This window comes from Vicia villosa, linkage group LG2 (assembly GCF_029867415.1).
Source record: "Vicia villosa cultivar HV-30 ecotype Madison, WI linkage group LG2, Vvil1.0, whole genome shotgun sequence".
Lineage (NCBI taxonomy): Eukaryota > Viridiplantae > Streptophyta > Magnoliopsida > Fabales > Fabaceae > Vicia > Vicia villosa.
This window is the reverse complement of record NC_081181.1, coordinates 159,876,969-159,892,450: the sequence shown is the minus strand read 5'-3', so window position 1 is coordinate 159,892,450 and position 15,482 is coordinate 159,876,969. Positions and strand designations below refer to the sequence as shown.

The following is a 15,482-nucleotide window of genomic DNA, read 5'->3' as shown; positions in this document are numbered from 1 at the left end:
GCATGAGCCCAGGAGCTATTTTTGTCATAGTTTTTCTTCAGCCAAAAATGGTGTCATGGGCCAAGGGGGGTATAATCAGTAATTCGGTGATAAGGTCCAAAAGCTTGTTTTTTGTTATTGTTTTCGTTCACCAAAAAAATGACATGGGCTCAGATTCAATGACCCAGATACAATTATTGATTCAGAGTTCTTTGAGTCCAATCCAATAATCCGATTTCATGTTTAAACCCAACTAATAACCATTAATCGGACTTAAACCCCAATTAGTAACCATTAATCAGACTTAATTCACATTCAACCTCAGATTAATTCAATTAATTAAAATTAAATAGAAAGAGGATTTAGGGTTAAGAAATTGTGACCTCCCAACTCTCTTCTCCTCTTCACGCGCGACGGCGAACCAAGCTTCCATCTCCGGTGCGATCTTTTCCGGCTAGAGCTCCAAAAAACGGCCTCTCACTCTTCGTTCAACATCCTTCGCCGTTGGGAACGGACGAATCAACCTCTCTCTCGACGTTGAGTTCTCAAACCATTCCCCCTCCGATTCTATTCGAATCCCGCTTGCTCTCTCATCAACTCTCGAACGGAATCGAAAGAGGAGTGCGTCCAGTGAAAGTCGGGGAAGATCCTCAAGAAATCATGTAAGCTCACTCAATTCTTCCTCTCTTCTTTCCGACTTCGTCTTTTACACCTCTTCTTCTGAGCCGCTCTGAGAACACCGAATTGTTGAAAGAGAGTGTTGAATTGATGACGAGAGATTGCAGAACGGCGATGATTTTGTTGTATGTTGTTGTGAGATGGTTGTTACGATGTGGTTGTTGAACGGTTCTTGATATTATGTGATGTTGTTGATGCAGTGAGGTCGTTGCAGATGAAAATTGATGTCGAATGAAGGTTCAAGCGGTTCGCAGAAACAGGACAACGATGTGCGGCGGTAATCTTGAGGTAGAAGAGGTGCGATGAAGGTTGATTAGCGAGAACTCTTTTGAAGTTTTCAGAGAATTGGAGTTGTTTGATGAAGATTTTCAGGTTTATGAGGTTTCCACTCTTTTGCTCTTCCGTTTTAATCTGTTTTGCTGGTTTTTGTTGTTGTGATGAAGAAGATGAAGATGGCTGAGGCAGGGTACAGGGATGGTGGAGGATAGTGAAGATGGAGAATTGGAGAAAGGTTGCAGATGAAGTGGATGGTGGAGGGATGAAGGGAAAGGCGTGGAGAATTGAGATGAAGAATGGTAGAGTGGAGGAGAATGAAAGTGAAGAGAGATTGAAGAATTGTGGAGGGAAGAGAGACTATATAGTTAGAGGTGGAGTGAATCAGTTAGAGGTGAATGGATGAGAGCCGTTAGATTCTGATTTTCTGTTATGAACTTCAATGGTGAGATTGAGTTTCGGTTAGGATTTGTTATATTCTGTTTTGACAGTTAGGATAAATAGTTATGGGAACTGGAAGTTAGAAAAGTTAGTTATGATTCTGTTAGGAGGTTATGGATTGAAGGGTGGATTGAGAGGTGGTTAGAGCTGTTAGTATATTAAGTTGTTAGAAACTGTTAGAGGAAGTTAGGGACAATTGAGTTGAGTTAGTTATGAGAATGAGGGCTGGTTACAATTCTGTTATAAGTGGTTTTTGGTAGTTAGAAGCTTGTTGGCAGTTATGTTAGTTGGTGAGCTGGCAGTAGGTAACAGTAGGTTAGCTTTGCGTATGGTATACTGAATTTAGTATCTTGAATGGAGTGTGGGAGTTTGAAATGTTGTTTGAAATGTTTGGATTTTGGATAGTGTTTGGGTATTGCAGGGAGTTTTGTTAAAGAGGTTGGGCCTTAGTTGCAATGTGTTTGGATTCTGACTTTGAACAACTAAATGCTGAATGGAACTCTTAGTGACTGTTTGGTGCTTGAATTATGTTTTTATGCAGGGCCTTCCTTTTTTACAAGTGAAGATGAGGGACGTGGCCGCAATATCATGGTTCTGAGGTGTGGCTGCTTTGGTTCGAAACTGAGGAGTGCATGTCTTTTCGGTACTCAGAATTACATGCCCAAGATGGAGTAAAAATGAAAGAACCTCAACTTTCCCAAAGAACACATGAAGCTGCCTTAGAGATGGGCTGATGTACACTTGTAGGTATTGGTTCTTTTTCATTTGGTTTGAATCATGTTGACTGTGTGTATTATTAGTGGTCCTGGTGTGTAAATGTTTTGCTCTTGTTTCGGATTGTGATGCTGCAGGTATATTGTATGAATGTATGTTGAACTGTATGGTTTTAATGTGAACTGAATCTGATTTGTCAATGTGTGTACAGGGCTGGCTGTAAGTTCATGAGAACAATTTGTGAGCAAAGCTTTGGCCAAGTTTGGAAGGAGATCAGCATGGAGTTTTAGGATCAAAGAAGAACATAGGCTTAGGAATTTTAGAATTTAGGGATTTGATATAATGGAAATGATGGAGGTTGTAATGGTAATGAAATTGTAACAAACATGTAATCTTGCAGAAACTTGAACTGATATTTGATATTTTTGGTCTCATTTTTCGAGTAATGAGAAATTTCCCTCAATTCTTTGATTTTCCAAGTCCTTTCCACTTTAGTGTAATGCTCTTGTAATGGATTTTGCAATGGTCCCTCTATATTTGAATGGACCTATGGTGCAACCAGTGATTGAAACAAAGTCAAATAGTGATCCCTTGAATGCTTCAAGTCCCTTTCTCTTCCAAATTTAAATATGCCCCCACTTTCCTCAAATGTTTGTATTGGTAACACGAAGATACATTTAGATGAATCAGGTCGATAACTTGCAGTGGGAGAACACTTTGAATAGACCAACGCTTGTAGTGTGATTAATTCATCCAAATGAGTCAACGTTCTAAGCCAAACCATGGAACCATAGCAAAGTCCCCTAACCAAGTGTACATGAACTCAAGAAGCTTAATAAAGAAATCTAAGAGATCACCACGTACATAGGGAGCCAAGAAATCCCCCTGATCACGCAATCTTTGAATGACTGAGCTCTCGGTATCCTTTGATCAATTGCAAGACACACTTCTTGAAGAAATAAATAACCTTGTGCCAACTACGCAAAACCTCAATTCATTCCATGCTCCTTGATCCCGTGTTTTTAGATGTTAATGATGCATGATGTTATGCTGATGCCCTAATGGAGGTATGTACATGAGACTATGAAATGCATAAAGCCTAAGTCAGATAAAATTGAAAGGGTAGGACAAATTTGGGGTATGACACATATGATGAGCAATTTCACCATCACTCGGGTCATAACCAATTACCTCCCGATATGTTTTGACAAAGCGACCAACATGATCCCTCCTTTGAAAGACAACCTCTACTTCTACCTCAGTTAAGACAAGAGTAGGAATATGTCTCTCGACAAGGTTTTCACCCACGTCGGACTTCGCCGAAAATACGGTCCTCGAAGTACTCCTAGAAAGAATTTCGTCCGAAAGAGATTCTCAAGACGACCCTTCCATTTTTGAATCATCACTCAAAATGATGACTCTTGATTAAAAATCCCAACCAAAAGAAAGGAAGGAATGCGATTCAGACTCCATTCTCATTTTCAAAGACGAAGAATCACTATCCTTCGAGTAACTCTCGATGATAATATGGTTACCATTCATCGTAATAAAAATGTGATAAATACTTAAGTAAAAGATAAGATATTGGGATTGCGTCAATGTATCTAGTGGCATGCTGCTCTGACCTTCGAACAATTAATCGTTTCGCTTTCAACTCCATGGGTCACGATTCGTCAATTCTTGTGGGTTTCTCTATTTTCCTTCGTTCTCCATGTTTCGTTCCTCTCATTACATTCACATCGTAACTTCTATAATGAAATACTATCAAATTTGCCTAGTTAGAAAAGACATTTCACTATTTTAGCTTCTTAAAGTTAATCACTTTATTTAAGTAAAGGTTTTAAACCTTAACTTTAACGGTCCAAATCTCTCTTTTAAATAAAATAAATCAACACAATCTCTTATCCTAATCTATTGCTAGTTTAATTCCTTCCCCTCATTGATGTTTAATAAGTACTTAACCAGAATTGAACATTAACATACATATTTTTCAAAAGACAATTGACTTGAGTAACTTTTGTTTTACAGAAATGCATAGCATAGGACAACATGGATGCACGTGCTGTCTGTCTCTCACGTGCGAGAATATTACTGAGTTGAGATTTAATTAACAAAATCAAACATATGATATGGACGAGAACGGATTGGACAGAGTAAGTGGAAAAATTGCTAAGAAAAACTACAACATTTTCCAATATTCCCTCTCATTGGAACTCTTCACCACGCACACTTTTGCTTCATTGTGACTTTTGATTCTCTGATGTAGGGTTGTATGCAGTTTTCACACTGTAGAAGATCTCAACCGTTGATTTTCAATCAAACGATTTTTATTTTAAACTATCTAATAGTAATGTTGAATAAAAATCAAATCAAATAATATAAATTTTTATAATTTACAAGAGATCTTATACTATATATCCGCTCGAAATCTTAAGACAACGTGAGTGTTAGTCGCATCTTTTATAAAATCGACATATTTTTATTTATTTTTAGTCGATGTAAGACTTTAGTACTTTCATTAATTTAATTTTTTTTTTGACACACGCACTATCACTCTTAAAATTCAACAAATCTGAATTCAACGACTATTTGACTGACAGTCTTTGATTGAAAAAAAAAATGTTGCTGAATCCAAATTAATATAATATACTGTCACCCTGAGCTCTTATTGTTATTATATATTGGTTTGGTTTTTAATTAATAGTTTTACAAACTATGATAAAAATAAACTATAAAGCATGCAGAGAGAGAGAGAGAGAGTGAGAGATTCCTCAAATGGGGTTTTGTTATATATCATATCAAGTTTTCACTTGCAATTCCATTAACAAAACAACTCAAAGAGATTAAGAGATGACTGTTATATTCAGAATCAAATTCTTCGGAGAAATTGGAGTTTAACTTAAAAGCTTCAATTTTTCTCTCAAGTAAGTAACTAAACTCTCTCTCTATTTTTCTTCCTTCTGTTAATATAATATGTTTGTATAGTTTTTTTGAGTTACTATATAGTTTGTAATTCATGTTTATGAAATTATGAGATAGTGTTGTTGTTGTTGAAGTTTGTTGATGAATATTAAAGTTTGAAAGTGGATCTTAATTTGCATTTTTGGATCTTCATTGATATTCATCCAATTTGATGGATTTTCATGTTTCAACCTTAGCAATGTTTTTATTTTCATGTTTCAATCTTAGCATTTTTATTTTATTTTCATGTTTTTGGTTTGGTTGAATCTAATTTAGAGCAATGGATCAGTCCTAAAGTTTCCTTTAAGATGGTAGAAGTGAAACTTAACACTAACTTTAGCACATTTAATAACATGATGCATAAAAATTATGCAATAATTAGATTAAATATATACTCAGTGTATTAGTGTATAAGTTTGGTTTCACTTAAACATCTTCTATTGAATGGGAAGAATTGATTTTAAAATGTTTGATTATTCTCTAATAGAATTGTTAATATTTTTTATAATTAATTTTAATTGAAGATAGGATTTATAGTTTTTGAATTTAAATGATTTTTATGCTGAATTTTTTTGGTGAAATATTTTTGCAAAAATTTATCAAATATAAATTATTTTTAGCCAAAATAAATTTTATAAAATTATTCACTTAAAAATCAATTTTTTTCACCGATGATTAACTTAGAGAAACCAAAATTATTTTGTAGTTTGTAAAAAAAAAAAAGAAAAACCAAAATTTGGATTTGAATATAAATTTGACTAAAGTATGGAGCATCAATTGTAGATCTGTTTTCTCTTTCTCCTCAATTTTAATTGGCAAGATCTCTCTTAGAGAAACGAGCCCTAACATTAATTTACTATTTGAGTAAATAACAAGAAATCGTTTTTATTATTTATATTTGTTCTTGAAGAGAGCATATGGAGCATCCCAATTATAAACTTAAAATACATAATCTCACATATTCCAAGTAATTTTTTAGAATATGCAGTTTCTTTATTATTCTTATTGCATTATTTTTTTAAACCAATGGAATCCTTTGTACCATGTACATACCATATGTAGGGCAGCACTTTAGTATTGCCATTGAGATTCCTATCTCAAAGTAAAAATAGTTGACTGACTTGTGTGTGATGTTTCAAGAAATTGGCATTTCATGGGATTTTACTTTTTCTCTTGCCTTTCCAATTCTATTCAATTTCAACTTGACATGAATGATTATTTTACCCTTTTGATATTTGTTTGTCTAGAATAGATTTTTGTTAGGATGATATTGTTTAGAGTTAAATGTTTCTTTGTTGTTATTACAAAATAGGGATCTTGTGTATTGTAAACTATGTTGGATATGCCTTTATTTGAGTTAATTTGAGAAGTAAATATTTCAAGATTTTAAGTTTTAAAGATAACAAAACGAGTTCGATCTTTTGTACATATTGTTTACCTGATTAGACTAAAATTTTAAACATACATTTTTTACAATTTTAGTTTCGTTCTTTTTTTTTAATGCTTTTTTGCAACTGCAAGAATTACTTGGACGGATATGGATTATTGCAACTTTTTGTTTTTAAGGATGCAAATCTTGTCCCGTTCTTATTTTTTTATAAACAAAGTCGTTGTATTAAACTCACAGTTTTTCCTATGTTCGATCAATCCATATTTATTTTTCTACATGACGAATTTAAATAGGATGCGCATATTTGCTGGTCACCTCAACTAACTTCCAATAAATAAGTGTATGACAAACATTTGATGTGGTTTCAAATATAAATCTTAGATTTAGTTCTTTTAATAACATTTTTTTGCATGTTTGAAAATATTGACAGATAAATTGAGAAATTTTCTATTTTTTATGGATTAGGTTGTAAAAAGGAAAACTTAAAAATAATGTTTTTTGCCCCCAACTCATTTAAGCCATACAAAATTAGTCTTTAGTTTAGTTCTTCTTATAATATACTTTTGCAAATTTGAGAATATTAAGAGGTAGAATGAAAAATAAAAATAATTGAACTGGACTGGCTATTGGGCTCTAGGTCACTCCACTCTTAACATTTCTATGTGATTTTTAAAAAAATATAGTTAAATATGTAAATTTAATAAAAAGAGATATATTTACCTCAAACTTTTAAAATTTAAAATTTTGTAAATTATTAATTTAGTTCAATTGAATAAGTAAAATTTGAGTTTAATTGTTATTCACTATTCTATTTTAAAAAAAATTACATATACATGAAATTAAATCTCAACAAATAAATAATTATTAAACATTAATATATCATATTAGAATAAAAAAAATGAACAAATAAACAATAATAAATAAATAAATAAGTTGGGTTGATTCATTAACAATATAACTAAATTCATGATAATAATTAATCTAATAATTATAGATAAGAATGAGGTATCAAGTTAACGTTCCATTTTGCCCCAACATTTTGAATTGAAGCAGTTGGAAACCTCTTCTCATTCATAAACTGTGTTTCTTCTATCAAATTTTAGCTCACCACTTTGTTTATCATTATTCTTAATATACTCATCACCTGTATTTTCTTATTAGGTTTCTTCAAGAGGCTTGCGTTTGTGTGCAATTGTAGAATCTAATATCAAATCAAGTAAATTCTTGCAAAGGTGCGACGAAACTTCACAAAAATTTAGGTGTGTGTATTTCCAACTGCATCTGATTAAACTAAAAGAGATCGAGACATCGCGATTAAAAATTATCAGGTTAGTTTATTATCAAATTCTCTCAATTGTGATTTATCTGTCTTTAAGAAGTTTACAATTTCTTATCTTAAACCTAATTAACAACATGTATGTAAGCCATTAAGACGAACAAATTATTTAACCTATAGTCATCGTCAATAAATTGTTTGTGTTAAATCACGTTTTGCAATATTGGATATCCAAACATGCCCCTAATGTATAGAAGCGTTAGATGAGTTTTATGAGTTAGTTAGATTTTTGCTCCTCGATTTACTAACGACTATATTTTTGGGAACATTGAATATTTTGATTTTCAACATTTTTAAATTAAAAAAAAAAACTTAAACGAGTCAAATTAGGAATAAGAAAAACGAACTTAGACACGTTTTTGAATAGTAAAATAATGGTGTGATGTTTATATAGGCACTGGAATTTATTCTTAAGGATCATATATCCAAAAAAATGTTGTAAAAAAAAACAACAAAAATAGATAGATGTTATTAATATTTAATTTAAGATCCTAAATGTTTATGAGTTTGATGAATATGCACAGTATTGTAGATTTTTGTCGAGATTTTGTAATAATTAATTTAACAAAGTGGGTTTATATTGAGATAAGATTATTGGTGTATATCCATTAAAATCCACGTCTACTTGTATAAAAATAATGTCATTTAGAGTGAATTTTTTTATGGTCATATTATAATTAGAAAAAATTAAATATAATTAAATGCAGTAAAGTCATATTTAAAGTTTCGATAAATTGAATGTACAAGTTTCAAGAAATTTTTTCTATAAATATCTCATTAACTTGTGCCCTTAGAACACATGTTAGCTTTTCCCTTTTATTTATTTATTTTTGAGTGATCATTTTGATTTCTGAAAGTTTCAAGTAGTGTCATTGTAAACATAAAATCACTTTGGTGTTGGAATGTGTTCTTTATTAATTGGTTAAGTTCACAAAATCACTTTGGAGTATATCCTTAAATGTTTTTGCAAATTAAATTTATTAAAAAATTATGAAAACATTTTCTCTAAATGAGATCAAAACCAAATTTTATTTTTTCTTAAAAGAAAATTGTAATTTACATGACCGTGTAATTTACAAATATTGTATTATATTTTTACTTTTGATTAATTTATAAATTTATCAATCTTTTCAATAAACTAATTAATTTATTAGCTTACGTTAATATATATATATATATATATATATATATATATATATATATATATATATATATATATAAACTTATAAATCTATTTGCTTATAAATCTATAAACTTATAATTTTAGTCAAAAAGAGAATAAAAATAATAATTATACTGATTCTATAAAAAAAACTTAAACTATAATAAAGTTGGTCAAATAACACACTAACACTCTTTTTATTTTAATAAATAAAAATTTAGGCGAATTGAATTTCGAATATTCACAAGGGTAAAGACAGATTTCTGAGTGTGAGTTAATTTTTTTATTAAATGAATTAACTTTTTTAATTTTAAGAATTTTTTTATGAATATTTATTTATATATCATTATACTAAATAGCTAACTTACATCTAATCATTCAAAAAGTAATTTGTAGAAAGATTTTTTTTCTGTTTAGTCAGACATAATGCTTGGATGATTTGAGTCGATAAACTCTAATACTAACATATTAAATTTTATATATAGTCTATTCTTTTTATATGTTTAGTCTAATTTACTTTTAAAAACATATTTATGATAATTGTATATCGACCATGTAATATTTTAATGCTAAGTCATTTAACATGTTTGACTATAAAATCAACGGATAGGATGGAATGATATCAAGGTGTCAAAATTTAATTTGACATCAAATCTTAACCGTTAAAAGAATTGATCTAACAGTGATACTAAATAGCCTATTTTTTAGGAGAAAAATATGTTATATTTTTTATTATTATTTTATTTCATTTAGTATCATCGTTAGATCAATTCTTTTAATGGTTAAGATTTTGATGTCAAATTAAACTTTGAAACTTTAATGTCATTTTATCCTATCCCTAAAACCAAACAATTAATAATAAATCAATTTAGGTAATTTTTATGGTAAATAGTTTTACACTTATATTTTCAACGTTCTCATCTACAAATTTGCAGAAACATAAAGAAGAAGAAAATCACATGGATGAGAATCCAAAAAAAACTTCAAGTAGCAAAACTACAAGACATAAAAGTCGTAGCAAAGGGAATGAGCACACTAGCAAGAGATTTAACACTGCCGACGATAGCGAAGTCGATTCGATAGAGTGTTCAGGCAAGTATTGCAAATCATGCACGACAGGATTAGTAGCTGATTGTGTTGCACTATGTTGTTGTCCTTGTGTTGTGTTACATTGTTTTGCTTTGGCATTTATAAAGGCACCTTGGGTCATGGGAAGAAAATGTTTGGGATTAGGGAGCAAGAACAAGAATAAGAAGAAGAGATGTTGTCATAAGAAGAAATGCAAAATGGGGCACAAAGATGTTGATGATGTTGTGTTGGAAGAGAAAAAGGATGAGGATTTGCATGTAGGGTGGCCAACATCACCAATGGATAGTGCTCATGTTAATGTTGGATTTGAAGCTGAAAAGGTTTGGCATGAGTTGTATCAAATTGGTCATTTAGGTTTTGGTAGGGTTTCTTTCTCAAATGATTAATTTGATTGTTTTTCCTCAATTTTTTTTTGTGTATGTTGAAATTGATATTGAGTTTGACAAAATCACAACGAATAATGTAATCTTTTTATGATTCAATTATAGTGATTGTGGTTGAGTATGAATTTGAGGGGTGTCAAATTTCATGATCAAGCTAGAAGAGTAGTGACTTGTAGTGATTTGTTCTCAAATAGGTAGATTTTAATTTTAGGTATTATGTGATTTTAGATAAGTTGATTTTAAATTTAGCATAGTGTGTATGATCATGACAATTTTCCATGATTTTTCATGGTTTTGGAATTGAACTAAAGGCATGGCTCTTATATTTTGACATGAGAGTGGAAGGATGATATTTTTAATTTATAAACTAGTGTCTTACCCGTGCGTTCGCACGGGTACCCGTCTGTCTCGCGCATTGGGTTTTAGGGCACTTTAATAAAATAGTGAAAATGAATATATATGTGTAAGTTCATCTAATAAGGTAAAATATTTTAAATAGGTTAAAAATACATGTTGGACCTTATAGTTGGTTAATATATCTAAGTTAATAGGACATTAAAGTTTATTGGGCCTTAGAATTCAGGCCTTGGTGCAGAAAACCTATTTTTATTGTTAGACCTAATATGTTAATAGGCCCACAAAAGAATCCTATTATTGGTATTGTTACATAACGATGGCATTTAAAATGAAAGTAACGTTGGATTCATAACTCTTCAACGTGTTGGCAATCAAAGAGTTTGTCTTTGGCATTGTTGGTGTAAGAAACGCAGGGTTGGGTGATAAGTGTGAAGAACAAAATGTCGCAGGCAAGAAGGTATGTGCATGTGTTACTGTTTATGTTGTTTGCAGAGTTTATCATAAGATATTCATCCATTTAGAGGTCACAATGTTGTTTTGATTCCAGTTCACCCGTTCGGTTGGAGTTGCAAACTCCATGGAAGCGGCTCACAGTTGAGAGGATACTGAGTGAGTCACATGAGAATGATTATGTTATGGAGGAATGGAAGAAACAACATGAAAGATTGAATCGTGTCGATGATGGCGGTAAAGTTTCTGTAGAGGCTGCCAGGATTGTTGAAAATAAAGGGTAATCTTATAGTTTAATTTTTTTTTTGTATTGAATTCCATTTAACCTCCACAAAATTGAATGTGTTTCTGGAATAATGAGTTACAACTTAGTTTAATAAATAGTTTGTATGTTATTGTGTTGAAGGGATGATGGAGATGGGAATTAATACATAATGATATCTTCTGATAGTGAGAGGTAAAGTTTATTTATAAGTGATAGGGAATATATTATAGTTATAGGTATATTGATGCTGTTGTGTTGGCATTGTGCTGTAAATGTGGTCTTAATTTCAGAGAAATGAGTCCTATACAGGAAGAATTCGAAGAAGCGTACTGGACTCGTGAAGTTCATGATGTAAAGAAGTTTTGCTCAAATGTTATGGTAAGCAGTGTTCAAAGTCTATAGTTGTTGGTACACTGGTGTTATACAGAGAAGTAATGTAACTGATATTGTATGTCAATGAGTGCAGCATATTCCTGCAGAAATAGTAGAGAAATGTGGGCTAGCTGGAATGTCAGAGGTTACCCTCAATGATGTGGACAACGGGTACCCATATGAGTGCAAGGTGAAGAAGAGGCCAAAAAAAATGAAACATATTTGTATGGAGAATGGTTTGACTATGTAAGGGCAGCGGAATTGAAAGAAGGTGATAAAGTGCACTTTGTGATTTATTACCCGCCAGTGTTAGATATTATGGTAACAGTGGAGCGCAGTGGTGATCGTTGATAGAGCTGTTGGTTAGGCAATGTTTGTGGTGGATGTATAGGGTCTTTTTTTAGCAGTTTGGTTTGTATGGGATTTATGGTTTTGTTGTTTTTTGTAATGGTGGATGTGAACCAAGTTTAACAATTATGGCACTATGTATGGTTTTAAATTAAATATTATCAATGTTGGTTGTATGTTTCATGGAATGAGCCAAATCTGCCATGGTTTTTATTCAAAATTGATTACCATTCTGTTTTAAAATTAAGTATTGTTTATTATATGTATTGAACAGGATATCTATCAAACTTGATCAGAATAGGGTACCTAATTTCATTATTGTTGGTATAAGTTCGGGTATGGCTCCTGTAAATGGTAGGCTATTAAATCTAATTGGTAAACACACAACAATGGACATATGAATAGTTGAAAATTCAATTTAATAGTATATGTTAAAGAGTAGTACGATAATATTAAATGGTTATAAAATAGTTGTAATGTGTTATATTATATTGGAATGTGAAAGATCAATTGGGTTATGGGCAGTTAATGTTTTTTGTGAGGAATATAAATAAAACGAAAACTGTTTTGAAGTGATGTAAATGCAAAGAAGACTAATTGAACAATTGCATTGAATTCTATTGGACGGTGGAAAAGTAGCAGGTATGTGAAGATTCCATTTAGAGTGTTATATAAGTAATGTGTAGGAAGTTTGAAAGCACTAAAAACTGAAGCATTCATCATTACTCTGGAATCAACAGTGTAAGCTGCGAATTTCTGAAAAGATGGAAGGAAGAGTCTATCAAGCAATGAGAGGTAAAGGTAAACATATCATTTGAAAGTTTGCTCTGTTACATTTTGAATTTAAGAGTTATATATGGTTGCATGCAGGTGAAGAAAACTCGGTCAACCAAATGGCTGTGGGGAAAGCTGTCACTTCTGATAACTCTGTGTATGTTTGAATTAGCTTATGTTGAGTATACGTTTTATGCTTTAATTTAGAATGTTTGATAACACATTTATTTATTGACCATGTTGTCTGTTTGTATAATGTTCCAGATGCCATGAACCGGTTGTTGAGGATTTTAGTTGCCATGTAGAACAGCCTGCTAAGTTACAATATTGTATCTGGAAGCAAGATGTGGCCAACGGGAAGATGGTTCAGTCATGTCTTCTTGTAAGTTATTATTCGTTTTAAGCTTATTGTCTTTCCCTAACAGTTAATGGGATTATCTAATGTTGTTTTATATCAATATTGCAGGAAATTCCTGAGCATGTTGTGGCAAGTCGCTGGCTCCATGGAGCAAGGTTTGTAGATTTGGTTGACTGGGAAAGGGAAGTCAGGTATGAATGTGAAGTTCATCATACCGAAAAGGGTCAGATGTTCTTAGGGTGTGGTTGGTACAAATTTGCCAAGGAAAGGTGCCTGCTTGATGGAGACTCTATGGGCTTCAGCGTTAAGGATCCTATCAGCAAGGAGATACTTGTAACAATGTTGAAAAATTGAAAATGATGTCAAAGTTTGTTATAAGTATCTAAGTCTTTAACTTTTTGTAATTTTCTGGTGGACTTAGGTCCACCTTTATATTAATATATAAGATTTTGGTATTTAGATGTTATGCTATATATAAATTATTTCTGTTACTTGCATTGCTAATATGCTGTTAGTAATATATATTACTGCTGTTACTTGCAATACTAATATGCTGTTAGTAATATAGATTACCGCTGTTACATATTTACTCTGATCAATTTTAAAAACTTAGACATTGTTAAAAACTTCTTTATACACAACATTTGTAGTTTTCTCCCTGAATTTCTTTTCTTCATCATGTATCAGTATTTTGATTCCCTTTTTTGTTGTTACTCTTGACAATGCGACAAAAATCTGGCCATGTGTGAATACATCTTTCGGTAAGTACAAACCAACGTTATCCAATGACTGTCCCTGTGATTTGTTAATTGTCATAGAATAGGAAACTATAATAGGGAACTGTCTCCTATTCAGTTTGAATGGCCATGGTGATTGGGATGGTGACATGTCCATTCGAGGTATGTAAACCAAATTTCCCAAACCTTTACCACCCATTATTGAAGCCTCCAGTACATGGGCTGCCATCTTTGTTATACACAGCCTTGTGTCGTTACATAAACCTTCAGCTTGATCTATATTTCTCATGAGCATTATAGGTGTCCCAACCTTTAGTTTTAAGTGATGGTTTGGCAATCCTGATGTTCGGAGGGAACTTAGAAATTCTGGCGTGAGGATATCAACTACTGCTGGGTCATGAATCTCAGACTTGTCAACTGAATTTGCGCTGTAGCAGTCACGAATGTCTCCTGCATTGTTGACTGAACAGAATTAGTAAAAGCAAAAATTAGATTAATATAATCCATTAAATTATATATTTTTGTTGCTTAACCTGGCATCAAGTTAAGTATATGGTCATTGATCTGATCAACAATCTCCAGTGTAGAGGCAAGTATCGCTCGACTTTTAAGGTAATCAACACATGGGAAATTATTTATGAAATCAGGGTATGTGGTATTGGCAATGGCCACAATTGGATCATCAAATTCTGTTATCAGAATATCAGGTGGTATGTTGATTTCGGCGGTGCCGTCATTAGGCTCAGATATTCGGCCCTCTCCTATTCTTAAAAGCCAATCCGAAAACTGTGCTATCTCATTTTTGTCAGTCTGTGTTGATCCTGTTCGTAGCCGCATGTTTCTTGTCAATGTTAATACCTCAACTGAATGCCATATGTAAGATGCATTTATGGCACAGTGTACAATATCGGAACGACTGCCTCTGGGGACGACAAGTAAAATCTGTCTGAAATCGCCCCCGAAAATAACAACCTTTCCACCGAATACATCAGTTGAATTTTTGTCTGCACTCATAACATCTTTCAAAGTTCTGTCAAGCGATTCTATTGCATACTTATGCGCCATTGGTGCCTCATCCCATATTATAAGCTTTGTCTGTCGTAACATGTCTGCAACATCATCGTTGAATTCAACCTTGCAAGTAGAATTGTCCATAGTTGGTACCGGTATCCTGAACTTTGAATGTGCAGTTCTACCTCCTGGAAGTAACAATGATGCTATACCGCTAGTTGCAACAGTTAAACATATATCTGTTGAAAGAGTATTGTGGTGTACTTTTCGTTATTATCGTATCCACAGGGATTATTGCGATATCACCGCCGTTCTATAGCCTATTTTGTCTTGAGTTAATGTTACTTTAAATTTGGGTTTGCAAAAGGTCATTCAATTCTTTTAGTAGCAAAGAGTAAATTAAT

General features: G+C 32.3%; 2 protein-coding genes across 2 annotated transcripts; one reads left to right on the top strand and one right to left on the bottom strand.

The window, feature by feature from the left end:
- The first annotated feature begins 4,844 nt into the window (after positions 1-4,844).
- LOC131647248 (uncharacterized) lies at positions 4,845-10,469 on the top strand. Its single transcript, XM_058917156.1, has 3 exons — positions 4,845-5,009; positions 7,598-7,764; positions 9,870-10,469. The coding sequence occupies exon 3, from the start codon at positions 9,894-9,896 to the stop codon at positions 10,407-10,409; it is 516 nt and encodes a 171-aa protein (XP_058773139.1). The 5' UTR covers positions 4,845-5,009; positions 7,598-7,764; positions 9,870-9,893; the 3' UTR covers positions 10,410-10,469.
- A 3,470-nt stretch (positions 10,470-13,939) lies between these two features.
- LOC131650450 (uncharacterized) lies at positions 13,940-15,222 on the bottom strand. The gene is made up of 2 exons (XM_058920160.1): positions 14,601-15,222; positions 13,940-14,529 (listed from the first exon to the last, which is right to left on the bottom strand). Exons 1-2 carry the CDS (start codon positions 15,220-15,222, stop codon positions 13,940-13,942), a joined length of 1,212 nt encoding a protein of 403 aa, XP_058776143.1.
- Positions 15,223-15,482: the final 260 nt, after the last annotated feature.